The sequence below is a fragment of the Lygodium microphyllum genome, chromosome 11, assembly GCF_053477565.2.
Source record: "Lygodium microphyllum isolate KBCC chromosome 11, Lygodium_microphyllum_v1.1.10, whole genome shotgun sequence".
Lineage (NCBI taxonomy): Eukaryota > Viridiplantae > Streptophyta > Polypodiopsida > Schizaeales > Lygodiaceae > Lygodium > Lygodium microphyllum.
The window spans coordinates 50,610,118-50,637,716 of record NC_141145.1 but is presented as its reverse complement, the minus strand read 5'-3'; the positions used below and the strand labels follow the sequence as shown (position 1 = coordinate 50,637,716).

At 45.7% G+C, this 27,599-nt stretch overlaps 1 protein-coding gene across 2 annotated transcripts in view; it reads right to left on the bottom strand.

Moving 5' to 3' along the window:
- The window catches only part of LOC148028803 (RNA polymerase III subunit RPC82 family protein), a 165,607-nt gene that overhangs the window by 89,308 nt on the left and 48,700 nt on the right, over nt 1–27,599 (bottom strand). For both annotated transcript variants that reach the window (XM_087687594.1, XM_087687593.1), the window contains exons 3-5: nt 7,982–8,100; nt 6,522–6,609; nt 5,356–5,495 (exon numbers count right to left, since the gene is read on the bottom strand). In XM_087687594.1, coding sequence (XP_087543720.1) covers nt 5,356–5,495; nt 6,522–6,609; nt 7,982–8,100 — 347 coding nt within the window. The remainder of the gene's footprint in view (nt 1–5,355; nt 5,496–6,521; nt 6,610–7,981; nt 8,101–27,599) is intronic.

Sequence of the window (27,599 nt, the reverse complement as noted above, 5' to 3'; positions counted from 1 at the left end):
ATCATTGTATTTATGGTAAGCATGCTTAAACATCACATAAGAAATCTCTTTTTCTAAAGTCTTCACCCTTAGAGTTGGTACATTCAAATGTATGTCAAATGCCATGGTTATCTCTAGGGAAAAAGAAATATTTCATTACCTTTGTTGATGATGCCACGTGCAAAGTATGGGTTTATCCAATCTGTCGCAAAGACGAGGCCTTGGATAAATTAAAAAATTTACTGGCACTTGCTGAAAATCAAACTGGCAAGACATTAAAGTGTCTTCGCTCTGACAATGGCGGGGAGTATGTGTCCAAAGCCTTTTAGAATTTTTGTGACAGCAAAGGGATTGAAAGGGAGCTCATCGCCCCTCACAATCCACCCCAAAATGGTGTTGCAGAGCGTATGAACAAGACCATTCAAGACAAGGTCCGTACAATGCTATCACATGCTACTTTATCTCATGGATTTTGGGCAGAGGCTGTTATGACAGCCGTACACTTGATTAATCCATCACCAAATAGGTCTTTGGATGTTTGAAGAGAGGAAGAGTCCCTCAAGAAGCGTGGTTGAGTAAGCTACCGTCGTATGCTCACTTAAGAGTGTTTTGCTACGAGGCATTTATGCACATTCACAAGGAAGAACGCAGCAAACTTGAGCCAAAGTCCTATAAATGTATTTTCCTAGGATATGGTGATGAAGGTGAAAAGGGGTATTGATTATGGGATCCCGAGAAAAGAAAAGTAGTACGTAGCAAAGATGTTATCTTCAAGGAAGATCGCATGCGCAAACAGCCCAAACAGACATAGGAGATCAAAAGGGTTGTATTCCAAGAGGATGTACCGATGATAGGACAGCAAAGAATACCCATTAGGCAACAACAATTACCTGCTAAAAATGTCCTTGAAAATGCGAGGAATAATACTGAAAACGATCAACAAGATCTTGCCCATGATGTACCACAAATTCAGTAAGAATAGATACCTTTGGAACAACTAAAACCAATTGTACAACATGCTGAACCTACAGAACAGCAAGCTGTTAATGCAAATTTGTAGGCTGAACATCCAGCAAATCTTGACCATTGGGTCCATAGGTTGACCAGAGTGCAAAGACAGCCAAATAGGCTTGTTCCTAGTGTCAATTATGTGGCTGACTATGTCATGTTGACAAATTGTGGTGAGCCGTCATGCTTCAGAAAAGATAGCAAGAAATGGCACAAGGCAATATTATCAGAGATGAAATCTCTCATGAAAAATGACACTTGAGATTTGTTGCATTTGCCTAAAGGACAGAAAGTGTTACTATGCAAATGGGTTTACCAAATGAAAGTCGCTTCTGGTTCTTTGCCAAAGTACAAGGCACAACTGGTTGCTAAAGGGTAAGAGCAAGAACATGGAATTGATTTTAATGAAATCTTTTCTCCTGTAGTCAAAATGACTACTTTGCAAACCATCTTGGGCTTGGTTACATCTGAGGATATGGAACTCATATAGATAGATGTTAAAACAGCTTTCTTACATGGTGATCTACATGAGGAGATCTATATGCAGCAACCTGAGGGCTTTGTTGCAAAGGGGAAAGAGCATATGGTATGTAAACTCAACAAGAGTTTCAGGTACCATGCAAATGGTATCATAAATTTGATACGTTTATACAATCTTAGGGATTATATCGCTCTCAAGTTGATCACTGCTTATACACCAAGAAGGCAACAGATGGCAGCCTTATTCTCTTGGTTTTGTATATGGATGACATGCTGATTGCAAGCAGGGATGTTCATGCCTTGGACTCCTTGAAGCAGAGTTTACACAATAGCTTTGATATGAAGGATCTTGGTGAGGCCAATCACATTCTTGGCATGTGTATACTCAAGGACAAATCGAAGAGTCTTCTTTATCTATCACAGCAAGAGTATGTCACTAAGGTTTTGCAGCGTTTTAATATGGAGAGGGGAAAAGCCACTGGTGTACCATTGTCTCCATACGTGAAACTTAGTGCAGATGACAACCCTACATCTCATGATGGAAAGGCTGAGATGGCCAAGATACCTTATGCTTAAGCTATTGGTACCTTGATGTACGCTATGGTTGCTACACGTCCTGACATTGCATTTGCAATGGGAGTGGTTAGCAGGTACATGGCATATCCTTGCAAAAAGCATTGAAAAGCAGTGAAGGATATCATGAGATACCTTAAGGGCACAAAGGATTTGTGTATCCGCTTTGGTAAGCAGAATTCATTTGTTATTGGCTTCACGGATGCAGACTATGCTGATTATCCTAACTACAAAAAGTCTGCTTCAAGATATATGTTCACATTCACAAGTGGAGCAATCTCTTAGATATCCAAGCTGCGAAAGTGTGTTGTATTGTCTACTACAGAGGGAAAGTATGTGGTTGCCACTGAGGCATGCAAAGAGGCTTTATAGCTTTCACGTCTAGTGAGAAAGCTTGATATTACAAAGGTTCCTATCCTCCATTGTGACAATCAGAGTACTATCATGCTAGCACGGAATCCTGTCTTTCATGCAAATACGAAGCACACACAAGTGAAGTATCATTTTATCAAGGATGTACTTGACAGCAAGAGCATTGAGCTCATCAAGGTACATACAGATGATAACCCTGTAGACCTTCTCACAAAGGATCTTCCAGCAGAGCGGTTTGTTCACTGCCGCCAGATGATGGGGATTAGATAGTATATGTGTATTTCAGCTTTGCACATACATATACTTAGCTTATTCTTTTCTCTACCTTCAAGCACGTTGCCTTCAGGTGGGAGATTGTTGGAAATAAAGGCTCACCATGCCTTTTACTGTGTTCGGCTATGAACGGACCCTTACACTTGTACTTTATATATATTATCAAAACCTAAAGTGGTACACCCCTGTCATTGTACCAAAACTCTTTGTGTGTCGTGCTCTCACTCCTACTCACTCTTCCTACTCTGAACTTTGCACTCAATCTGTCCTGTACTCTGTCTCAATCCTAGTAAGTCAGCCATCATTTTTATATTCTTCTTCACCCTCCACCTACCCTTGTTGCATGGCCTCAAGCTTAACGAGCACTACTTTGGAGATTTCTTTCTTTATGGCAGTGATCATGTCCTCTTGGATCTCTTCTTCCTCTCGTCCGATGCTCTTCAATGCCACAATCCCCTCTTTTAATCGTTGAATTTCTATTAGCATGGTTGCTTTCTCATTCCTCCATTCTTCAATTGAGAGAGAGAGAGAGAGAGAGAGAGAATCAAGAGAGAAAGAAAGAAAGATATATGAACGTCTATATAAAACCAATGGGGCTCAAATTTACAATAAAAGTTTTTTGCAATGCAACATTCAAAATAATAGAAGATAATAGCGTAAATAAAGTGATTAAACTTATATCACTAGAATAAGAAATAGATTTAATGATTTACTTAAAAATGAACTCTAATTTTGGTACCCCTAGCTCTTGGCATGGTGACCATTGCACCAACAATGAAGAATTTGACACTAGAATATGTAGTGGACAAGTATATAGGCTGTGTGGTACAAGGGCGGAGCAAAAGAAACAAGGTGCAATACGAAACTTTCATTAATTTAAAGTTTACACCTAGGTTTTATAATCATTTGAAAGTTTTGTCCCATAAGCAACTCACTTAAGTTATAAAGCAAGCCCTAAGCTTAAGTTTGATCCAATGAGGAGCTCACTTATGATTAATGGCTAAGTCACTAATCAACCTTTAATTAAAAATGAGATTAAATTAAGAAGCAACAAGTTACTCATTTAGAATCTTAATCTTAGCTATTTGCGATTTTCCTCTCTCTCATTTAAGAAGCACAAGTTTGAGGACAGTCATTATTATCTTCTTTGCTGCAAAAATTGCAATTTTCAATCATGGAACATGAGATGACGATGTGTATGGAGTCGGAACAATAGCCAATCTTCTCCTCTTGGCATAAGGAATCAATTTAGCAACTTTGTATCTCCATGTATAGCAAGATATATTGCTATTTTTACCTAATTCTCAACAAAACAGATCATTATAACCCTACAAGTAAACTATCCTTTCTCCTCTAAGATCTCACACCTAGTGCACTTTCTAGACAACTTTGTCACAAAGAATATGATTTTCTCATAATTTCATCAGGAGAAATCCCTCTATTTATGAGAGGAACAATGTAGGATTGTATGGAAACTATACAAGACAACTGTCTAGGAAAATGCTCCATGAAATTAGGCTCAAATACTAACCATCATTTTTTAGGTTTGGCAAGCTGAAGTGTTTAAATGCATTTTGAAACACTCTACAGTTGGTTGGAGGCTAATATTAAAGGTAACAAGTCATTGTGCACCTATGAATCAATTGTGCCGCATGAAATCATAGAAATTCAGCCATTTTATTGGAGAATATACATGTGAAAATTAGGAAAATGCAAGGCAATACCTAATGGAATACATATTGCAAAAATCAAAGCAATTGCCCTTTGTTTTTGGGCATGAATTGAATTCTAGTTTGTTGTGGCAACAATTCAAATCTAAAATGCAGGTCTAGATTTACTCAGTTCAATAGTAAATTGGGCATGCAAGGTTAAGGTAAAGCACTAGGATTGATGCATGAATAGGGCTAAGGCTTCATAAAGCAAGTTGGATCGGTTTGAAACTAAGAGTTGCATGTATTATACATTTTGGTAGTGAGCAACAATGTGGGACCAGATTTTCATCTCCAATGTCACTTTTACAGGTCAATTGGGCTAAGGACATCATGTATTCTTGTGCATTACACTTATCAACATGGATGGACTAAGGACTGCATGTATTCTTGTGTATTACACTTATCTATCTGAATGGACAGATTTGTTGCACATTTGATCAAGGTTGGTGAGAGCAACTAAGGACACCACGCTAGAGACAAGTCTAGGCTAATTCAAAAGTAAGGCACATGGGAATCACTGGCATCAAGAATGTGTTGGTTTGTGACAACAAGACACTTGTGATTTATGCAAGCTTTGAATAATGATAAAGAAATACCGAAAGGAGCACCAACCTTTGGGGCCTATTATGTGTGGTCTACCATGCAAGAGCTCATATTCTATAAGTGTTTTGTTTATTTGCTGATTTATTTCATGTATATACAAGTTATTTTATAATCACTACCCTTGAGATTACTTACGAAGGCTGGTTTCAAATTGTATTCCATGCTTCAAGGGTTCACATCTAGCTTCTCTTTCTTTAATTTCTTAACTACCCACAAGGAAACGTTTATATTCAGAAAATATAACTTGATTACTAGGAAATACATTTATGGAAAACAGAGAGTACTTATATTATAAAGGCTGAATCCAAGCATATTTCCATAGAAAGATATACTTCAATGGGCAATAAGTTATTACTGCAGAGCCACGAGTTCGCTTTGTCTCAGAGGCAGGTTTTGGAGGAAGAAATGGCTCAGGTTCAGGACAGCGTTCAACATAACGTGAACGAGCAAGGGTTGCAAATGTCTCTCGCAGTTGTTGTTCCACTTCTGAGACACCTGTAAGTCATATATTAACAATAAGACTACTTATTCTACCATGTCCATCCAAATATCTGTTCCAACAGAAGGCACTGGACTCATAAGGCACTTCATATGAATAAAGTCAGCTTGTACTTTATTGTCAAAATACAGCAGCTATACTTATACTCCACGTATATGCAGCATCTACAAGCATTAAAAATTTCCTTTGCTAACTCAAACATCATGACACAGACCTGAATTTCATGAATGGTCTAAACTGAGCTTAAAACATGCACAAGGTAAGGCTTGTTCATCATACTTGTATTAGCAAGTAGCAACATTCTAAAACAATGAAGAACAACCTTACTGAAATGATTTATCTACTTTCTTCAGCAGAATCTCTCCTGCTTCTCACGATGCTCTGCAGTTCCATGCTCAGTGCACGCATTCACTCTTTGGTAACAGCACATTTTCAACCACAATCTCATACATCTGCTCATAATGCACGGCACGTGTAAAACCAGATCAAGATGATATGTCTCCACAATCTCATACATCTCTTTGGTAACAGCACATTTTCAACCACAATCTCATACATCTGCTCATAATGCGCGTGCAAAACCAGATCAAGATGATATGTCTGCAACGCAGTACAGATGGTTCCATTTTCTTTTCTTCCAAATCAAGATAGAGGAATATCACAAAGAAAAGGTGTGCATATTCATGCCATGCAAATAATCAACAGTATTTTGCATCACCCAAGAGGATATTGCTTCTATCATGGATACAGCCTTTGCATGTAAAACCGACATGGAATAAACAACTTGATAGATAAATGATCACAAGGAAATGGCACTTTAATCAAAACCCATGAACAGATACAACCACCACAAACTGAAACAAACATACCCAGCAAGTAACAGACTTGGAAAATTTGGAATTAAGGACAGCCCAAGCACTTTTTTTGGCTGAATAATTTGAGAGGATGACCTTACACAATGAATTCAGACATATAAAACAATGCAAACAGCAAACAGAGCTAACCTATGAGAAGTCACTAACCCTTGTTAGATCTTGCTGCTGCCCGTTGAATCAGCTGGTCTAAAGAGAGTCTGCCATGCTCCAGCAATCCCTCAATTAATGCTTCTGCCTATTGACAACAAAACAATGATCAAGCCTACCATAGTTATCAGCAATGCGGCAATTAAGCATGCATAGTTTGTAGAATGCCAAGAAAGTTCCTGTCAAATTAAGTCCCTAGTAAGCATCAAGTTTAAGCACAGCTTCAAAGTTGACAGCTAAGAAAGCCACTGTGATAATTAGTTCTGCTGTAAAAGTAAGTTTTCAGATTGCTTAAGCATGGGTTCACAATAGTCAGGCAGCTTTGGCAAACAGAATAGATAATATCCACTCAGATCTTGATGTGTTCCAGTGTTTGCAATCTTACCACTTTGTATACCTGGGTATGAAGAGGAGAAGGGAAGGAGCATCAATGTTGGCCAAAGTAGGTCTATGGATTTAGTGCCAATTATTTATGTACAATCCTAGGAGATCATATAACAATGCATGTATATGTTGATGGCATAGCCTAGGTTTGTGTGATGGGTGACAAAGTACTACAAGAAGATTGAGGGCTCAAGTATCTAGGGCGACCACAGATAATAGCCACAAAAGGTGAGATACTTGGGAATAGTGCAAGGGTTGAAGGTTGCAATCACAGGGATCAAATGTCCTGTAGACTTCTCTGTGATGCTTGTAGTGAGCATCCTTACCCAATCATTCTAGGGAGGCACTGCCTTCTCGCTACCCATGATATATAGGACTAGAACGCAGGATTGTTGATAATACACAATACAGCAAGAGCTAGGACTGTGATATATGAAATCAGGACTATGAAGTTTATGAGGCACATACAGGACTGTCCAGATTCTGAATCCAGCTCAAATTACCATTTTAAAGATTCTTCGGAAGAGTCCTCAGGACTGAAGAGAAGATGATGGCGGATTGTTCCAATTGACCCTATAGTTGAATTTCACCACAACAGTGACAAGGTCATGACAGGTCAAATACATGTGAGAAGCAGGATAGCAGAGGATTTAACACAAGCAGAGAGGATTGAACATAAAACCATGTGTACCACTATCCTACGTTTTTGGCTACTGATTACAAGCAAAAGAGAGAAGCCAAGGAATTGAAGCGTCACATTGAGATGGAGGAGATTTTTAGACCTAAAATGCATAACAATGTTAGGTGCAATGAACCAAGGGGCTTTGATGCAGCAGATTAGCTCATTATTAGAAGCTGCACCACTTACCCATGGAATAATGCAAATGGATCTCACAAGTGGTTATAGTACCAAAGCAGAATGAGAGATTGAGAGTATGTGTGAATAAGGCAAGGTTATAATCGAAACACAATTCATGCATATAAATCAAACAAAGGAACACGAAGAAAGAAAGAAAATTTCACATTGCTAATGCTTCAGTTTGTGTGTACCCTCATACTTTGAAATGAAAAAATACCTCTTCTCCAAGATCTTCACGCACCACTATCAGAAACTTCGGGAAGCGTAGCCTATGAAGAATGTTGTTAACAATAGCAACATATGAGGTGAATATCTTGGATGGTGCTAAGCCAGTGCCTGGAAATCAGTAAGTACAATTGTAAGGCCACATATATACCTAACTAAAGCCATTATCAAGATGCCTTGCCTTGATAACAAATCAAGGATCAACAGTTGAAGGCAGGCATTACTAGAAAGAGAAAGATTCACCTTACTAAATTCAAAGCAATCTATCAACTAATTGACTATACCTACTTCATAGATGGCACAACTTTGGTCTTGGAAATACTAAACCATCAATTTCTCTAGAACATTTCCCCCCCCCCCAGCCTAGAAACAACTCAGCTAGAAATATGCAATACAACCCTATAATGATAACATATAAATAAGCAGAAGGAAAGACCCTCCCAAGCTTGAGTTCCCAAGGGAACATCTACTCAAATTTCTATAGAATAACCACCTGAAGGCCTGTAGAGCCATTCAAAGTGAGGTCCCAAATGAAAGAAGGTGCTTGTGTCTCAGATAGATAGAAGGCACCTCTCCGTGTGCTGAAAGCCTTCTTAGATCCTCTTCCATCTCTCTTAGATACTCAATAATCTCCATCCATGACCCAGAGACAGTCTCAAAAACAGAAATGTTCTGCTGCTCAATGGCATGACTGCATCTCGCTGTCCATATATACTAGCTATGATGCTAATATGATTAACTCCCATGTACGGTCTTCTGTCCAGTATGCCTACGAAGTTTGTAGTAGTACTAATGCTCACATGCTATCCCGTGCTGAGAAAGGCAATGGTCCACTGAAAATCCTCATAGCCACGAGCTGGTCCTCCTGTTAGAGGATGGACACATCCTGGACAGGCAGGCAGGCTAGGCGGGCGGGCAGTGTCTGCTGTCAGTTTTGGACAGGGCAGCAGCAGGTGTATTGGGCAGATCACAGGCAGCAGGGCAGGTTGGAGTCTGGACTGCCACATGGCAGCCTGGCAGACCTGCTGACCTGCCCCTCTTTGAGGCCCCACTCCTGCCTAATTATAGATGCCTTGCCTGTTGTCATCAGTCAGTCAATTGTACACAGAGTGTGTGAGGTTCCAGCTGTCCACATATGCACACATCCTTTTGTACATGTTCTGCCCTGATTTATTCACTTCAGTGTTCAGCATTCTCAGCATTCTTCTCCCTCTCTCTCTCTCCCTGCCAGCCCCCAGTCTTCTTCTCATCACAGCCCTCTACTCTTTCTCCTCCAGTCACCACAGTACAGTCATAGCCTCTAGGTCTAGAAGCATGATTTACCAGCCTCCCCTCTAGGTCTTGCAGCAATAGTATGGACAGCAGGAAGTCTTTTGCTGCTGCTGTCAGCAACTAATTAGTCCTATAGGCCAAAATTGGCCTCCCAAAGACGTTAATAGGATCTTTGTTTCTCTCTCTTATGGATGATCCACAGCAAAGCCTCAGTACCACATGAGATTATTAGAGCCGAGTTTGCTGCACCCCCATGATGATGGAGTCCCTCTTTTAGACCATCAGCTTCATACATAAGAGTATATAACACGCATCTAGATAGACTACCTAGGACAGCCTTTGAGGCCTCTAGACAGCTAGCTCATGCAAGACAGGAGACTTCATGGTATGCACAGGTCGAGCAATGGCTAACAAGATATCGGATCGATATGGACCATCTTCCCCCCATTTCAGTATGATCCTGACTCCCCCTTCATACACCTCTCCCACACAGAGCGGAACTTGGTCATGCAACAATATCTCTACCATATGTACATACAACCATGGCTATCATCCAAGCAGCCCCTTCCCCCGAAGATGTCTTACTACAAAGACCACTTCATGAAGACTACCATGGACGGCTTCATTGAGAGAACCTAGATGTATACATGCCACATGAGAGGCAAGTGGCCATTGGCCAGCTTAGGGTATCTTCTCACCAGCTTGGGAGAGCAGCCCACATCCCTAGAGCTGAGTGGATCCGTAGATTATGCCAGGAGGTAGAGAGTGAGGAGCAGTACATCTACAGATGCAGAGCCTACAACATAATCTAAGCTGGGCACCCCATGCTATTTGGAGGAGACAGCTCACTCAGACTAGTTATGGAGTTCTCACACCAGAACCACTTGGGCCAATTCCTAGTTGAGATTCCAAGGCTCTGCACATCACTACTACAAGCTGGCACTAGTCATAACTTATTGATTTCTTCCAGATAGTGACCACACACACAACACCTACACAAAGAGGGATGGCAGTCCAAAGAGCAAAGGAGATCAAAGTAACATGCCACCTGCCGATACACAAGTACCAAACACAAATGCTACATCAAAGGGGGGGGGGGGGGGGGAAACGGAGGGATCCGCCAACGACACAAGCAACAGCTGACAAAGTTGAGGGCCCAGTCTAAATGCTACCCCCATACTATTTCATCTAGGATGTATGGCATACTCTATCCATCGAACCAAATTGGGTGGAACAAGATATACGAGTTTCATTCAACCACACAACTAGACATATACTATCCCATCCTCCCATTGTATCCCTATGTGAGCACTATTTTGTCTTGTACACCACCTTGGCTTCTTTTACAGTATATCACTGACCATACTCCAGCACATCACATTTTTTATGTCCAATGACGATCAACACCATATATACTCTTGTCGCATAGGCCGATTTGGACCTCAAAAGACATTAGTATATCTCTCTTTCTTTCTTTCTTTCTCTCTCTCGCTCTTTCTCTGTGTGTTCGGCAACTACAATCAGTCCACACATACACTTCAGCATCACTGAACTCTAACATGGTATCAAAGCAATGTTAGGGGCCAATCAAGCATGGACAGACCTAAAGATGAAGGTTCAGTGTGATAGAAAGGCTGGATTTCTAGCATACAGGTGCAAAGGGGAAGGTTGTACATCAACACATGGCTGGAGTGAGCACAGGCACCTATTTCAACTTGCCCTGATGTGTCTAAGCCTTCTGCAACTGTTCTCGGCTTGAGGAAGGGTTAAAGACTCCTTGACCATTAGACGGTCAATGGCTTCAATGACAAGTCCCGCCAAATCATATTACTCCAAGATGACCTCCATCCTCACTCACCATGTTGCAATTTTCTCCATCGAGCTTTTGATCATAGCGATGATGGCCTAGAATTCCATGTCCGCCTTAGAAGGCATCCTATTCTACCCAAAATAAATGCAACTGATTCCGACTTCTCAACCATATGGGATCATCTTAACTCAGGTCAGCCAATTACACCTTACTCAATTTGAGATGGTTATATGTATCATCATCAAGTAATTTGTATAGCATTACCATTGCGACACAAGGTAATGGATGAAGCAAATGCATCTCCATATGCTGGATACAGGGGTATTCTACCCACTACTCAAGCATTGGAAAGATATTTCTTTTGGCCCACTTTTAGAGCTGACATTGAAAGATATGTCTGTGAGTGTAAGATATGCCAAAAACTAACCTTGCATATTGATCTTTCGGTAATCATGAGATAGACCAATTCATCAAAATCTAGAAATGGCTTCCATACATATACAGAAGTGACAAATGGTTTCCAAGTCTTCTCATTATTAAGACCACCCAAAAGTAGATGAAACCAAATCATCATCATTAGGCATTGCATCAATCGTGCTCGTAAAGCATCTACAATGCTCCTCACCTTCAAAACATACTCATTGACATACATTTGTTCTTTCTTCAATGTACTCAACTCTTCCTTGAGTTGAATCTTTCGAGCCTTTGTATTTACTGAAAACCATGTCTACCTTAGAAGACATCCTATTCTACCTTTGAATGACTTCACATGTTGACTAACCCCTCCTCTAGCTCCAAAAAGGCAGCCATCTTCACCTATCCACCACTAAAGGACTTTACCGCCATTGTTACTGCACAAACAAACAACAAACGAATCTCCACAAGGGAAAGAGGACAATGGTGTCTACAAGCTTCAAAGCACAATTGAAACATCCCCCTAGGATCCAACCTATGCACAAGACACGACACAAACCATATCCATAGATAAAAGGGACTAGACATCAAACTTATCTCCGAACCGTAAAGCCAATCGGGCTCTCCCCTAAGCCTAGCAACTGGCAGCACTCCAAGTCACAACCACATCCCAAGGGTTAGCACCCCAAACTACCAACCCAACCATCTTGATGTATGGATGCGTTGGCCAACAGGCCAAGAGTCCAAGAGTGGTGATCACACAATGAGTGTGCATGATAGAGCCTTGAGTCCTATAAATAGGACTTGGCTGCCCTAAACCCAAAGTGGCCTTAGTGCATTCACACTAAGTTCACTTCATGACCCCTATGACCAATGCTACTAGCGCCCATCCGGATATCGAAAGATATAACACTTCTCCCCTTATGAATGATTGCTGTCCTCAAAATATCCTCAAGGACAAAGTGAGGAAACCACTCTTCAACGAATGTACCAACTCCCATGTACCCTTCACCTCCATGCAGTTTTTTCACTTGAACAAACGGATAAACAGTCCAACAAGATCGTTTAGTCCTAAGATCAAGAACCAATTCAAGGTCGAGTGGAACATAACAAGCAATGTTGCCGATCCAGCAACAGGGGAATTATCCCCACTCCACGAACGGGTACGGAAGCATTGTCACCAATGGTGGCAGATCTACCTCTAGCACTCATGTCTTGAAGCCAATCCTATCAATAGGTCATGTGGGAGGAAGCCCCATTGTCCATAAGCCAAGGCTGCTCCACAATGAAAGAAGCAAGAGTTGTATTTTCCTCCTTGAACACATGTACGAAACAGACTCCGTGGTAGTTGGGGTTGCCTTCGAATCCTTAGACCCCTCCTTGGGCTTTAAATGGAGGTACTTTTGCAAACTCTACCCTTCCTACAGTATGGGTACTTAGGCTTCTTCTTATCATTCTTCTTGTCCTCCAATTTCTTTGCCTTGGGCTTCTCCTTCTTGTTCCCTCCTCTCGAACCTACTATGAAAGCCTTCCTAGATCCAGATCCACTGCCTCCCATCTCTCTAAGCCACTCATCATGCTCCATGTGGAATGGTTTGTGCAATGTGGATCCCTACTTGCATCATATCTGAGTAGTCAAATAGGCATTGTAGCACAAGATCTGAGAAAGAATCCTATGACAAGTCCATTGCTTCTACATTCAACATCATTTTTCGAATACTCTCCATCTCAGCTTGCATGGTTGCGACCTCTTGTCTAGTGTCATTGTTAAGGTCCAACAATCGGTTGAGAGTGTTTGTTCCTTGGTCTTGCAACTCTTGAAGTTTCCTTTCCATAGCCTCCAAGGTTAAGGAGACATCGAAATCCATAGCTTGTTGGAAGCTATCACTCAAATCCTACAAGTCATTTGGAGCACAGTGAGACCACTCAAAAGGAGGGTGGTAGTGGCAAACCAAGTTTTGTTGGCCACCATTATTACTTCTTTTTGGGCCTTCTCTAGGTCATGCATTGGCTAGATGAAGTGACTCATTATGAATTTTATCTGGTTAGGTGGAGACAGTAACCTTGCAAGGGCTAAGATAGCTTAGGATGTTACCGTTCAGCCCAAATCGAGGGGTAGTTTGGGGATTATTGACCTAGAGAGTTAGAGCAAAGGGTGAATCTCATTGTGAGGGACATTCTTTCAAGCGAGGAGCGTTTCTACTATTGAGACCATTGCTCTTGCTTAGAAAGAACCATGGCAGCCTAGCACATATTGAATATTTCAACACATTTGAGCTATGCCGCTTCTTGGAAACTATTTCGAGTCGTTGCATCTATCCTCAAGATTTCTCTTAGCTGGAAGCACACACTAGACAGTAGAGAGAGTGAGAGTGAAGACAGCACGACACACGATGCAATTCCCAAGTGTGTAAGTGAAAGTACAAAGTACAACCCTTAGACCTTAGGATTGTTAAGGTGTGTTCACACCTGAAAGATGTAAAGTACGGTAAGCGGTCGAATAAACACACAAAATAGAAAATAATGTGACTGGGAAAAAAAACCTCTCGTACGGAGAGTAAAAAGTGCCCTGATGTCCTACTGCGGATCAACAACACTCCTCTGTGAGCATAGGTGCGAGTGAACACTGAAATACAACAAACCCCTCTCGAGTAAAAAGTGATCAGTATACAAGGATCATCCTGCAAAATGCTTCAAATTTGTCCTCGAGGAAGAGCTTTGGTGAACATGTCTACCACATTGTTGTTGGTAAGACAATAGACAAGGCTGATATCCCCTGCATATAGCCTCTCTCTGACAAAGTGATAGTGAATCTCTATGTGTTTCATGCGTGCATGAAACACTAGGTTCCGTGCAACTGCAATGGTACTCTGACTATCAATCAACAAAGGACTAGGCTTCGTGACAAATACATCAAGATAAGCCAACAAACGTCTCAGCCAGATACATTCAACTGTAGTAGTGAAAGCTGCCTTGTATTCAGTTTCACAAGACAATGTGGCAACAATGGATTGTTTCTTGCTAAGCCAAGAAATGCAAGATGAGCCAAGAAATAAATAGTTTTCACTTCTAGAATGACGTGAATCAAAATCACCAGCCCAATCTAAATCAATGTAAGCATGTAATCACAGCCCCCCCTTAGCATAAGGCAATCCAAGAGTCTAGTACCCTGTAAGTAACGAAAAACACACTCCACACCTTGCCAGTGTGACATGTGTGGGCTGTGTATATATTTGCTCAGGTTGAAGCTGCAAATTGAATATATGGCCTTGTGTTACATAAATAAATGAGACATCTAATTGCTGGAGCATATGTATGAATGTCAAACAAATCATTGTTGTCATGAGGACATGTAATTTTGAAACCTCACTTAACATATGGATTAATTTTTAATCACATGATTAAGTAAATGTTGCACATGTGAGGTGCAACTAGGGTTAAAGTAAATTTACAAGCCCGAGACCCGAAGAAATCACAGGATGTCAAAGGCAAAAGTTGCTATAAGTTATGCCGCACATGTACTTGGTGGTATCTGGTGCCAGTTGTTGGCCTAGGTCATCCATTTGGCCATAAGTGTCAGTTGGTGACACTTGAGAAGTGGTGTTTAATGGTACCTAACGCCAATCTGATGGTCAAAGTGTTAGAGATTGTCATCCCCTGGACAAAGATTGTCATCCCCTGGACAGGAACAGTTAGGGTTTCTGCACAGTTAGGGTTTGTACAGCAATATACAGTGTGTTTTCCAGCCGGACAGCCACCCGAGAGGTTTACAGTGTGCGGAGCACGTTGACGGATCCGTCAGGGTTTGACGGAGCAGACCAGTGCCACGTCAGCTGCCACATGGCAGTCTGGTGCAGGTCGGCCAGATCTGTACCAGTCGGCTGCATTTAATGCAGCCAACCTGTCATATTTTATCACATTTTCTCAGGCTATTTATAGCCGGCAGCCAGCACACTGTTTCTCACTTGCGATTGCAGATTCCAGCAGGAGATCGGGCAGATTGCAGCGTACTTCAAGGTGGACAGCAGGTTGCATCATCGAGGTGGAGACACGCAGTCACACACACTGCGCCCGTGTACATATCTGCATATCTTTGTATACGGCATACCTTATACAGCAGATCTTCATCTTCCACTGTCTCTTTCTCTCTATCTCTTCTCTTTGTATTCACTCTCTCTCTCAGTCTTGGTCCCACGCTTCCGCATCGCTGCACTCTGACATGGTATCAAAGCAGTGAAGGACTGACTGAGTGAAGAACCTGCCTGAAGAGGAGATTCCATCGTGACACAAGGCTGCGTTTCCAGCGTTCGAGGGCGAGCGGGAGGGCTGTGCATCGGAACAAGGCTGAAGCGAGCGTGGGCGAGCGGGAAAGGAGTCCAGTTGGTAAATTTGCTGCTGTTTGAAAAGGAGGAAGGCTGTGTTTTCAGCTTTCAAGTGCAGGTTTTACTTTTTCATCGCCTCTGGCGGTTGAAGAAGGTTCGAGACGCGGAAGAAAGAGCCCTAGCAGGCTGTGTTTTCACAGTCAGAGGGGGCTGCTTTTGCGTTTGTGCGAGCATTGCAGGTGAAGATGTCTACAGAGATTGACTTGGAGTTCCAGATGATCATGGATCGGAAGGTGCCTGTCTTACCGGCTCTTTCCTCAAATCAAAAGCTCGATGGCGACAATTACCGCATCTGGCGCATGATGATGTTGGCCATCCTTGAGTCTTACGATTTGGCGAAGCTTGTACAGGAGGAGATCGACCGGCCCTCGGCGAGAGATAAGTCCAAACTCTCTTCCGATGCTCGTGCGGAGTTGGCCAAGGCCCAGTCTCACTGGGACAAACTGAATGCCCGAATTTATTCTTTTCTTTTTTTGTCTTGTACTACAACCGTGATAGCCCACATCGAGCACTTAACGGTGGCTCGGGAGATATGGCTGGAGCTTGACCAGATGTATAACCGGATGACCCTTATGAAGAGGATTTCTTTGGATGTGCAAATGCGGACCTTGTCCGTGAACAAGTCTTCTTCGTTGTGGGAGCACATCAACAAGCTTAGACAACTTCAGACGCAAATTCAGAATGCGAGGAAGCCGATTTCCTCCGAAGACATGGCGATCACACTCTTGTCCCAATTGTGCTGCCACAATTCGGTGCTTTTTACTCCACCCTTATTGCTTCGAGGCGTGAGTCTACTCTTCTGTGGGAAGAGTTGGTTCCTATGGTCTTGGACCAAGAGAAACAACTGAAGGGACAGCATACTTCCAAGTCGGAAGTATTGACAGGTCAAGCCTCTCAGAAGAAGGGGAAGACCAAAAGAAGAAGAAGGAGGACAAGAAGCCAAAGAAGGACAAGGAAAAAGAATCAACATGCCATATTTGTGGTAAGACCGGCCATTGGAAGAAGGATTGCCCCGACAAAGACAAGAAGGACACCAAGAAGGACTCGAAGGATTTTGGAGCGGTGGCTGCACCCTCATCAGCTGCGTTTCTTCATTTAGCAATCGTTGAGGACTCTACACCGAAGGCTTCTGATGCTGCGATGACAGCCCCACAGGCTCGAGAGTGGATCGTAGACAGTGGTGCCTCCAAGCACATGACTCCTTCATCAATTGGTGTTGCCCAGTTGCGACCTTCGCGTGGGCAGATTCTCATCGGAGATAGCTCTTCGGTGTCTATTGCAGGACAGGGTGAGATGCAGCTTATTCCAGATGGACGTGGTGGTACCCATACCTCAGAGGTGTTGCATGTGCCAAGTTTAGGATATCATCTACTTTCGGTTCATAAGATTTGTTCCCTTGGAATTTTGGTGGAGTTTGACAGTGATTCGGTACGAGTCCTTGATCGTGGATCAAGGAAGGTTCTCTCATCAGGATATGAGGAGAACGGCATCTACAAATTGACGTCTTCTACCGCTCTCACTACTCTTCTTTTTACCTCTCAGACACAGTCCGAGCTATGGCATGCTCCGTTTGGTCACCTAAACTATGATTATCTTCGGAGGGCGTCACGTGGACAGATTATTCGAGGGTTGCCAGACATAGTGGTGAGCCAGCAGCCATGTGTCTACCGCATTCATGGGAAGCAGCATAGGGATGCGATTCCCAATAACGCTTCGCGGCGGTCTACTTCACCGATGGAGCTTGTATCTACGGATCTTTGTGGCCCTATGAGGAACGAGTCCTTGAAAGAAAGCTCGTACTTCATGTTGATCGTAGATGACTATAGCAGGATGACTTGGGCCTACTTCTTGGCGTTGAAGTCGGAGGCTTTCTCCCACTTCAAGGATTGGCTTCTCTTTGAGGAGAACCGATCGGGCCGGCGATTGAAGACCTTGCGCTCCGACAAGGGTGGTGAATTTGTTTCTCATGAGTTTGCTCGTTTTTGTGCAGACAGAGGCATTCACCAAGAGTTTGCTAACACCAACACTCCTCAAGAAAATGGCATTCTTAAACGGAAGAACCGAAGTGTGATCGAGAAGGCGCGCACCATGATGGAGCACCGACAGACACCTCAGTTTCTGTGGGCCGAGGCTGTGGCTACTGCAGTCCACATCCTCAACCGATCCCCCACTTCGGCCGTTGATGGGATGACACCTTTTGAGGCTTACTTTGGGACTAAGCCCGATGTTTCTTATTTTAGGGTTTTTGGGTGTGATGCCTATGTTCACATTCCCAAGACTCATCATGATAAATTTGAAGCGGCTCCCCGAAGGCAGGTGTTCGTTGGCTACAGCTCTCAGTCCCAAGGCTATCGCTTGTATGATCCCGTAAAGCGGGATGTGTACACCAGTCGAGATGTGCGGTTCGTGGAGGTTTCGGCCATAGCAACAGGTGAGGAGCATCCCATTCTTGGAGATCCAGTGGAGACTTGGGCTCCTAAGACAGTTTCTTTGGAGCCAACGCCTTTTGATTCCGATTCTGTTTCAGATACAGAGTCTACTCTTCCACCGGTCACCCCCGAGGAGCTACCACTGCTGGATATCCCAGAGTCTTCAGCTGATGGAGAGCGACGAGGAGAGATCCGGCCTCCTTCTCGTTGGGCCCGTGAAACACTCCGAGATTTAGGGATCGAGGGGGTCCCTGAGGAGTGGGGACCGCAAGATGGTCCGCGGCGGTCACGGCAGCACCAGGCACATTCTACGGAGCTTGTTTGCTCTAATTATTGTTTGATGATCTGTGTTATGCAAGATCGAGAGCCCACCTCCGTGAAGGAGGCTTTACAATCCACACCATGGAAGAAAGCTATGGAAGCCGAGTTGGAGGCTATTGAGAGGAATGGCACTTGGTACCTCGTGCCTCGCCCCTCTCATAAGAAGGTGATTGGCGTCAAATGGGTCTTCAAGACCAAGTACCTTAGCGATGGTTCTTTGGACAAGCACAAGGCTCGCCTTGTTGCTAAAGGTTTTGCACAGTGCCCAGGGATTGACTGTCATGATACTTTTGCCCCCACTGCTCGTATGGCGACTATTCGAGCTGTTCTTGCCTTGGCTAGCCATAGGCGATGGCCTGTCTACCTGTTGGATGTGAAGTCGGCTTTCCTCAATGGTGATTTGAAGGAGGAGATCTATGTACAGCAGCCTCCTGGCTTTGGATCTTCAAATGGGCAAGTCTACAGGTTAAAGAAGGCCTTGTATGGCCTAAAGCAGGCTCCACGTGCATGGAACGAGAAAATTGACTCGCTCCTTCAGTCACAGTTGGGATATCGACGCTCCAAGGCTGATCCGCAGCTTTATGTACACACTTCCAAGGCTGGTTGTGTGCTTTTTGTGTTGTATGTTGACGATTTGATTGTCACAGGTGATCATGCACAGAAGGTCAAAGAGACGAAGACAGCTTTACATCAGACGTTCGAGATGACGGACTTGGGTCTACTCCACTTCTTCTTGGGCCATGAGATTTATCAGTCTCAGAGGGGGATTTTCATCTCTCAGCAGAGATATGTACAAGAGCTCTTGGTTTCTTTTGCAATGGAGGATTGTCGGACCATTTCTACTCCTATGGATCCGAAGTGGAAGGCCACGTCCCATTCAGATTCTCCCTTGGCGGATGCTTCCCGCTACCGTCAGTTGATTGGATCATTGATTTGGCTCCTCAACACTCGTGTTGATCTTTGTTTTGCTGTAGGTCTCTTGGCGGGGTTCATGAGTGAACCTCAAAAGGTGCATTGGCAAGCTGCCCAGAGGATAGTTCGGTATGAGGGGGACCTCTAGGGCTCTTGGCGGGGTTCATGAGTGAACCTCAGAAGGTGCATTGGCAGGCTGCCCAGAGGATACTTCGATATTTGATGGGGACCTCTGACGTAGGGATTCATTATCCAGCAAGCACAGGTGGTTCAGATCTTGTACTTGCAGGTTGGAGCGCTGGTTGATGTGGACCACAAGCGGTCTACTACAGGCTACTGTTTTACCTTGGGTGCAGGTGTTACCTCATGGAGTAGCAAGAAGCAGCCCACGGTAGCCCTTTCTTCTACTGAGGCGGAGTATCGGGACGCGTCCTCCACCACATGTGAGGTTGTGTGGCTTCGGAGATTGTTGGAGGAGCTTGGTTGCTCCCAGACTCGTCCTACTTTTCTGCGATGCAACAATGAGAGTTGCATTGCCTTGGCACGGAATCCTGTTTTCCATGCCCGGACGAAGCACATAGAGATCCAGTACCACTTCATCAGGGAGAAGCTTCTGGATGAGACCATAGATGTGGAGTACTGCAAGACGGAGGACAATCTTGCAGATTTGTTTACAAAGGCGCTTCCCCAGGCTCTACTTCGGAGACATGCCAGATCCCTCAGCCTTATGCCCCGTCCAGGCTCTGAGAGGGGGTGTTAGAGATTGTCATCCCCTGGACAAAGATTGTCATCCCCTGGACAGGCACAGTTAGGGTTTTTGCACAGTTAGGGTTTGTACAGCAGTATACAGTGTGTTTTCCAGCCGGACAGCCACCCGAGAGGTTTAGAGTGTGCGGAGCACGTTGACGGATCCGTCAGGGTTTGACGGAGCAGACCAGTGCCACGTCAGCTGCCACGTGGCAGTCTGGTGCAGGTTGGCCAGATCTGTACCAGTCGGCTGCATTTAATGCAGCCAACCTGTCATATTTTATCGCATTTTCTCAGGCTATTTATAGCCGGCAGCCAGCACACTGTTTCTCACTTGAGATTGCAGATTCCAGCAGGAGATCGGGCAGATTGCAGCGTACTTCGAGGTGGACAACAGGTTGCATCATCGAGGTGGAGACACGCAGTCACACGCACTGCGCCTGTGTACATATCTGCATATCTTTGTATACAGCAGATCTTCATCTTCCACTGTCTCTCTCTCTTTTTTTTCGTAAAATGTAATTATATTAATTACGAAAAAAATACAAGATTACTGGATTACAAGATACATGATGACACAAAGCCATCATGTGAAGAGGTTTTCTCTTTCTCTCTCTCTCTCTTTTTTCTGATTACAAGATACACGAGGGCCCTAGGCCAACGTGTGGGGAAGCCCCGTAGTAATGCACTGAAAAAGTTACACCAATCATGGCAACGACCCAGAGGCAATTGCCATATGCCACGGATGCAAATCCTCTCGAGGGAGCAAGTCGGAGTGTCGGATGATATCCAGCTGCCAATGCAAGAGCCCTTTAAGCCAGGCAATATGTCGGGGTACATTAGAGGCCGAATCAAAGAGAAAAGCATTGCGCGTGGTCCAAATGTGCCAGCATCCCCAATATCTGAAAAAGTGAAATAAGATCTTCTCATGCAACTGTGGCGGTGCGGAATACTTTGGGCGCACAAAAACCCAATCGAAAGGAGTTAGCGAGGATCCCACCACCGCGCGCCAAATGTGCGACAAGAGTGACCAGATATTCTTGGCGAGCGGGCAAGCGAGAAAACGATGTCGGGCCGATTCCGCCGGTGTGGTACAGAAGAAACAATTGCCATTCGAGATGCGACGCTTGGAAAGGCCCGAGGCCAGAGGAAGACCACCAATCATTACCCGCCAAAGAAAAACCTTGCATTTGAAAGGTGTCTTATTTTGCCAGCCCTCCATCAGCGTTTTGTGCCACCATGACAGCGATTTCCGCAGTCCCCAAACAGTGTTAGCTTTCTCTCCCAGCCATTGGTGATCTTGAACAAGAAGATGATACACCTGATTAGTGGAGGCCTTTTCCAGACTCAGGCGGCCTGCAAGATCCCAGTCCTGCCAAGGGCGATCCACCGTCAAGGCAGAAAAGGGTTGCCGACCCCGAAGCTTCGACGAAAGCTGCTCCCACAAATCACGGTATCCACGCGGGATCTTAAAGAGTCGCCGAGCAGTCCGAAATGAGACGAGGACATTGTGAGTAGCAAGGGTAGAATCCGCAATCGACATCACACCTAAACGGGCCATGCGATTAAATCTTGGTCTGAGTTGATGTTTATCTTCCCATGAAAGGAGTCTCGATACTGCCAACAATTCCAGCTGAAAGGAGTTAGTCTGCAAGCGGTCCCCCACTGGGTGCCAGCGGGCCTTTTGGAGCACCACTTTCCAAGAGCCGACCAAGTGCAGTAACAAAGAGGAAGAAGGACTGGAAACACGAGAGTCAGCATTAAGGACATGCCACCAGGAGGCCCGAAGCCGTGTGTTGCCATGGCGGAGCCCGCTGTCCTCAAGAAAATAACGGGCTATGATGGACCAAGGGTGGTGATCCACACACATGGCACGAAAAAGGGACCAACAGAGAGCTAACATATGAGTGTGCGCATCCAAAATTGCTCCGCCACCCATGCGCTTAGGGGTACATGCGTGTGACCAAGAAATCCAGGAAATGCCGGCCTACAATGAGTCCTTTTTCCATAGCATGAAACGGATGGGATGAGTGAGGGCCTTCAAAGTAGTAGGAGTCCATGGCAACAATGGCAGGAAATACGTTAGCATTGGAAGCATGATTGTCTGGGCCACTTTGAGGCGGACATGGAATGGCCACGCTTGCGACTTCCAATACATAAACTTTGCTGCCAATTTTTGTGAAATCCACTCCAGCAGGGCTTTTGGCCGTACATCCACCCCCAATGGGTATCCAAGATGCCTGACAATGGAGCCACGGGAAACCACCTGGCCTTGCCAGCCTAAGGACTGCAAATCAGGCTCCATACAACTGAGAAGGGCTGACTTAAGGGCATTGATGCAAAGCCCAGAGGCCTGACCAAAGAGTGTCCAAACATCTAATGCCCTTCGAATGTTGTCCCTGTCCGCCTGCAAAATCATAAAGGTGTCATCCGCCAAAGATTGGCTAACAAAGTGTTGACCCAACGGAAGAGACAGACCGGCCAGCTGGGCAGAGGCTGCCATGGAGGATAACATTGAAAGGGCCGGGTGAGTCGCCAGGGCAAAGAAGAGAGGGCTCAAAGGACAACCCTGTCGGACCGAGCGTGCAAGGACAAATGGCTCGGTAACTCCACCATTAAGCATAACTCTGGAGGAAGCCTCAGTACTGATGGTGTAGATCAATCGGGACATTCGGGTACCAAAGCCCATAGCCGACATGAGGTCTGCAATGAAAGACCAGTCCACATAATCAAATGCCTTTTCCAAGTCCAATTGGATCAATACCACTTCCTGACCGGAGTGCCGCGCATAGTCAATGGCCATTTGCACATTTAAGATATTATGCAGAATGTTGCGGCCCTTAATGAAACCATATTGGAGCGGATGCACAATAGCTGGAAGGTGCTTGTGGAGCCGATTCGCCAGCACTTTGGAGTAGATTTTATACATGGAGCCCATCAAAGAGATTGGTCGCCAGTGTTGCAACTTTGACGGCGAAGGGACCTTTGGAATTAGTTTGATAAGGCCTTCTTTCCATGAGGAGGGCATGACCCCCGTTTCCCACACCTGCTGAAACATGGCCACCAATGGCTTTGCCAACTGCGTGGCCGAGGTCTGAAAGAATTCATTAGTGAGACCATCCCAGCCAGGGCTTTTATCATTCGGCAGGTGCAACAAAACGTCCATAACCTCGTCCTCGCAAATATCCATCTCCAAAGCGGCTTGCATATCAACTGGAACCTGCTGGCGGACCACATGATAGAAGACCGCACGGGCATGTGTAACCTGGCTAGAAGGCGAGGAAGAGGAACCAAGAAGATCCATAAAATAGTTTCTGCACATAGTGACAATGGTCTGCGGATCCGTGACCATGCGACCTTCCGAATCCTGGAGTCTGGTCATATTTTCGCGGGGCGGAGATGCATGCAAGGCGCGAAAGAACTTATGAGACTGGCAGGTGCTATCCTGCATTGTGTCCATCAAGTTGTGCAGCTTGGCCTGTTGATAAGATTTCAACTGAAACACTTGAATAAGATGGGCCAACCGCCTTTCCAGAGACAGCAGAAAATCATCATCAGGGGAATCCAGGAGCAAGGAACAGACCAAGGCCAGTAAGTCTTCTGCTGCATGTCGACGTCGGCGGCAAAGCGAGGCATGATGGATCCCATACTGGCGAGCAACCCGCTGCACATTAGAGAGCAGCCGTGCAAATGAAGGCCAGCCCTCAGAGGCGAAGTCCAATAAGAACCTCTCAATGAACTGCTGCATATAGCCCTGGAAAACTGAATGCTTCAGATAAGAGGAGTTGAAACGTAAAGGGAGCCTATCCAGGAATTGCACAAAAGGTGCAATAGAGTGTGCCCGCATCTCAAGCTAGAGGGGGAAATGGTCCGACAACGCATATTGCCGCAAGACCTTCATTTCCAGCATGTCGGGAAGAAAGTCATCGCCCTGCATGATATACATTCTGTCCAGCCGCGACCAGGTAGTTGCATATTGTGCGGAATGAAAAGTAAACCCTGAAAAAGAAGGGTGAAGCCACGACCAAAGATCTTGCTTGAGCACGTGCAAAGCAAAAGAACTCCACACCCGGCTTTTCGGCGTATCCATGACCGAATGCCCTGAAGTGGACTGAGAAGAGTCGACACACATATTGAAATCTCCCATCAAGAATCCCCTTCGGCCGAGTGACATGGAGCCCTGCAAAGTGGACCAAAGATCCCGCCGGGATGCGGGATCATTCGGAGCATAGAGGCCCAACAGCCATAAAATCTCGCCTTCAAATAAGACTTCGATCACCAGAAAGCGGCCCTGCACATCATTTTTAACAAGGACAAGCTGATATTTCTCATGGACAATCATCAGCACGCCCGAATAGTGCGTAGCATGGGTCCCTGCATAAAACAGGCGGAATCCATGACAATCCATCACTTTTCCTGCTTCCCCGTGACTTTTGTGCTCAACTGCACACAATACATCCCACCGGTTCTCGTGCAAGACGGTCCACATGGCATGTTGCTTATGGCGAGAGCAAATGCCTCGCACATTCCACGTGGCTATCTTCATGTATTCTCAAAGAAGGAAGTCAGGAACGAGGCACCTGCTGCCTCGATTTCACCTTTTCCACGAGAGCATCCAGGACACCCTCATCCAGAAAATCAGCCAATACTGCAAAAGAATTCTGGCGACCTGCGTTGGAGGTAGAAGGGCAATCCACTGCCTTGGGAGAGGGGCGGGGATAACGCCGATCCCAGGGTGTAATAACATTTCCTTTGGCATCGAACGCCAGCTTGGCAGGTGGGCCTCTGGGGCCGTCGGTATAGGCTCTCCTTGGAGACTGATTGCGGGGGCCCGACGGGGCCCTAGGACGCGGAGCCTGCTGTGAAGTGGCCATTTCTTTCCGGCGCGTATACGTGCGCACGGAATCCTGGGAAGCGGGAGGCCCAGGATCCGCCAAGCCTGTATCCAACTTTTTACCTTTTTGAGGACGTGCCTCAATCCAGTCAGTACAACGGGAATCCACACTTCGGACCTGTTGTTTGCCTTTGTCCATGACATGAGGAGACTGAAGGGCTTCCTGGGGCGTGGCATCAAGCACCATGTCGTCCTTGGGCAGCACAACCTGCGCATCATCCGAAGACGATTGCTTTTCAGGGCATTCGGCCATGAAATGCCCCAATTTACCACATGAAAAGCAGTGGCCCGCAAAGTTGCCCCATTTTAAGCGGAAATACAAAGGATGCATGCCCGAACAATTGAGGCGAAGCCACGCGGGCCTTTTCCTGGCCGTGTCCCATAGCATGCATAAACGGTTGCGGTTCATCGCCCTAAGGCTTGGGGGAACCAGCACTGTTCCCACAACTGCCATCGCATCCTTCAACATGGGCCAATAGACCGCCGGACAGTTTTCCACCTCTACCCACACCGGGCATTCGCGTTGAAGCAGACGCTGGAAGTCGGCCATGGGGCGCCATGGCACAACATGAACCAGCCGGCGATCAAAGAATAGCGGCAACTTGGACAGGAGCTCAGCGCGATGCGTTTCCGATTTCAGCAGGACCTCATAAAACCCGCGAGGTCCAAGGAAAATCTCCTCAACCGACTCCCCTTGCAATAGATGGTGCAGCCACTGGCGAATATGCGAAAGCATTGGGATCCTGCCAGTGAAGAAAAGAATAACTGCACGGTCATAGAACACCGAGAAAGATCGCAAGACCGATTTGGGGTCCACCGTGGCTTCCAGCACATCATCCGTTCCCGCAACAGAAAAAGATTCGGTATTATGCTGGACATAATCGCCAAGCAGAGTATTGGCGAAGTCCAGCAAATGCTCCCAGTCGATTTCCTGCGAATCCACCGGATCAGAGGCCACTTGCGCATAGGAGCGTTCCGGAGGACTCATTGGCTCATCAGGCGTAGGCTTGGAGCGTTTGCCGGCAGGCGGCTGTTCAGAACTCGGCGGCAACTCCTCCGTGCATGGCACCATATCTTCCGGCTCCTCTGCATCGGAATCAGGGCCAAGGGCTGCCACCGTCCGGTCAAGAAAATCCAAATCCAGGCCAGCCATACTGCTGTCTTCACACAGAGGACGAACTCTCTCCTCTCTGACGAAGGTCAGGTTCAGGGTTTTCACAAGAACTGGGCACCTCTGCACGAAAGGAGGAGCACACGCAGGCGGCGCCTTGAGCCGCAGCAGAGGCGAAGTTGACAGGGCGGCTTCAGATGATTCAGCGAGACAGGCAGGGGCGGATCCGCTGACTCACGGCCGCAGGGGCAGGCTGCCGTGGCTAGGGCGGCAGAAACAGGGCGGCAGGACGGCTCCGTGAGCAGGCGCGATCGTCAACCAGCGGCGTTTGACAGGGCGGCTTCAGATGATTCAGCGAGACAGGCAGGGGCGGATCCGCTGACTCACGGCCGCAGGGGCAGGCTGCCATGGCTAGGGCGGCAGAAACAGGGCGGCGGGACGGCTCCGTGAGCAGGCGCGACCGTCAACCAGCGGCAGCGATGTAGCCCTCGACGATGGACAGCGCGACCTACCAACGAACCGAGGCTGGGCGGGCGCGAACGCGGGGTGGCGTCTGGCAGGGCGTCAGGCGGCGACAGCGCAGACCACAGGGCGCGCCAGATCATTCGACGGCAGGGCGGGACGACGCGGGAGCACCATCGCGACTCTCCCTCTCTCTCTCTCTCTCTCTTCTCTCTAACCTCTCTCTCTCTCTCTCTCTCTCTCTCTCTCTCTCTCTCTCTCTCTCTCTCTCTCCTTCGTAATCTCTCTCTCTCTCTCTCTCTCTCTCTCTCTCTCTCTGTGTTCACTCTCTCAGTCTTGGTCCCACGCTTCCGCATCGCTGCACTGTGACACAAAGATGGCGCAGAGACACTCCGGAATTTTAGTTGCCTAACCAATTTAATTATTGGCCATTCATATTATTTTTCAAGGTACCAAAATAATTATTAGATTAATTTTCAGTATTTAAAGACTGAAAATTAATATTTAATTATGAAAAATGCTGGAAAAAGTATTTGGGAAGGCTGCCACTTGTCAAAAATGCCAATGAAAGACTAAAAAATGTCTTCAGGGGCTAGAGAGAGGCATTTTTATAAATTCAGCCTGCAAGAGACCTTTTGAGGCTACCAATGGCAAAAGAAGACCAATCAACAGCAAGAGACAGCATCTACAGACTGTTGAGACAGGGCAGTAGCAATAAATGACTGATTTTCTTCGGTTCTTTGCATCTACAAGCTATTATGGCAAGGCAACAGCTGCATTTGACTGATTTTTAGTCATTCTTCGCGACAAAACTCTAAATTTTCTCTCTCTACAGCTTCCCCTCTCATCTCCCAAC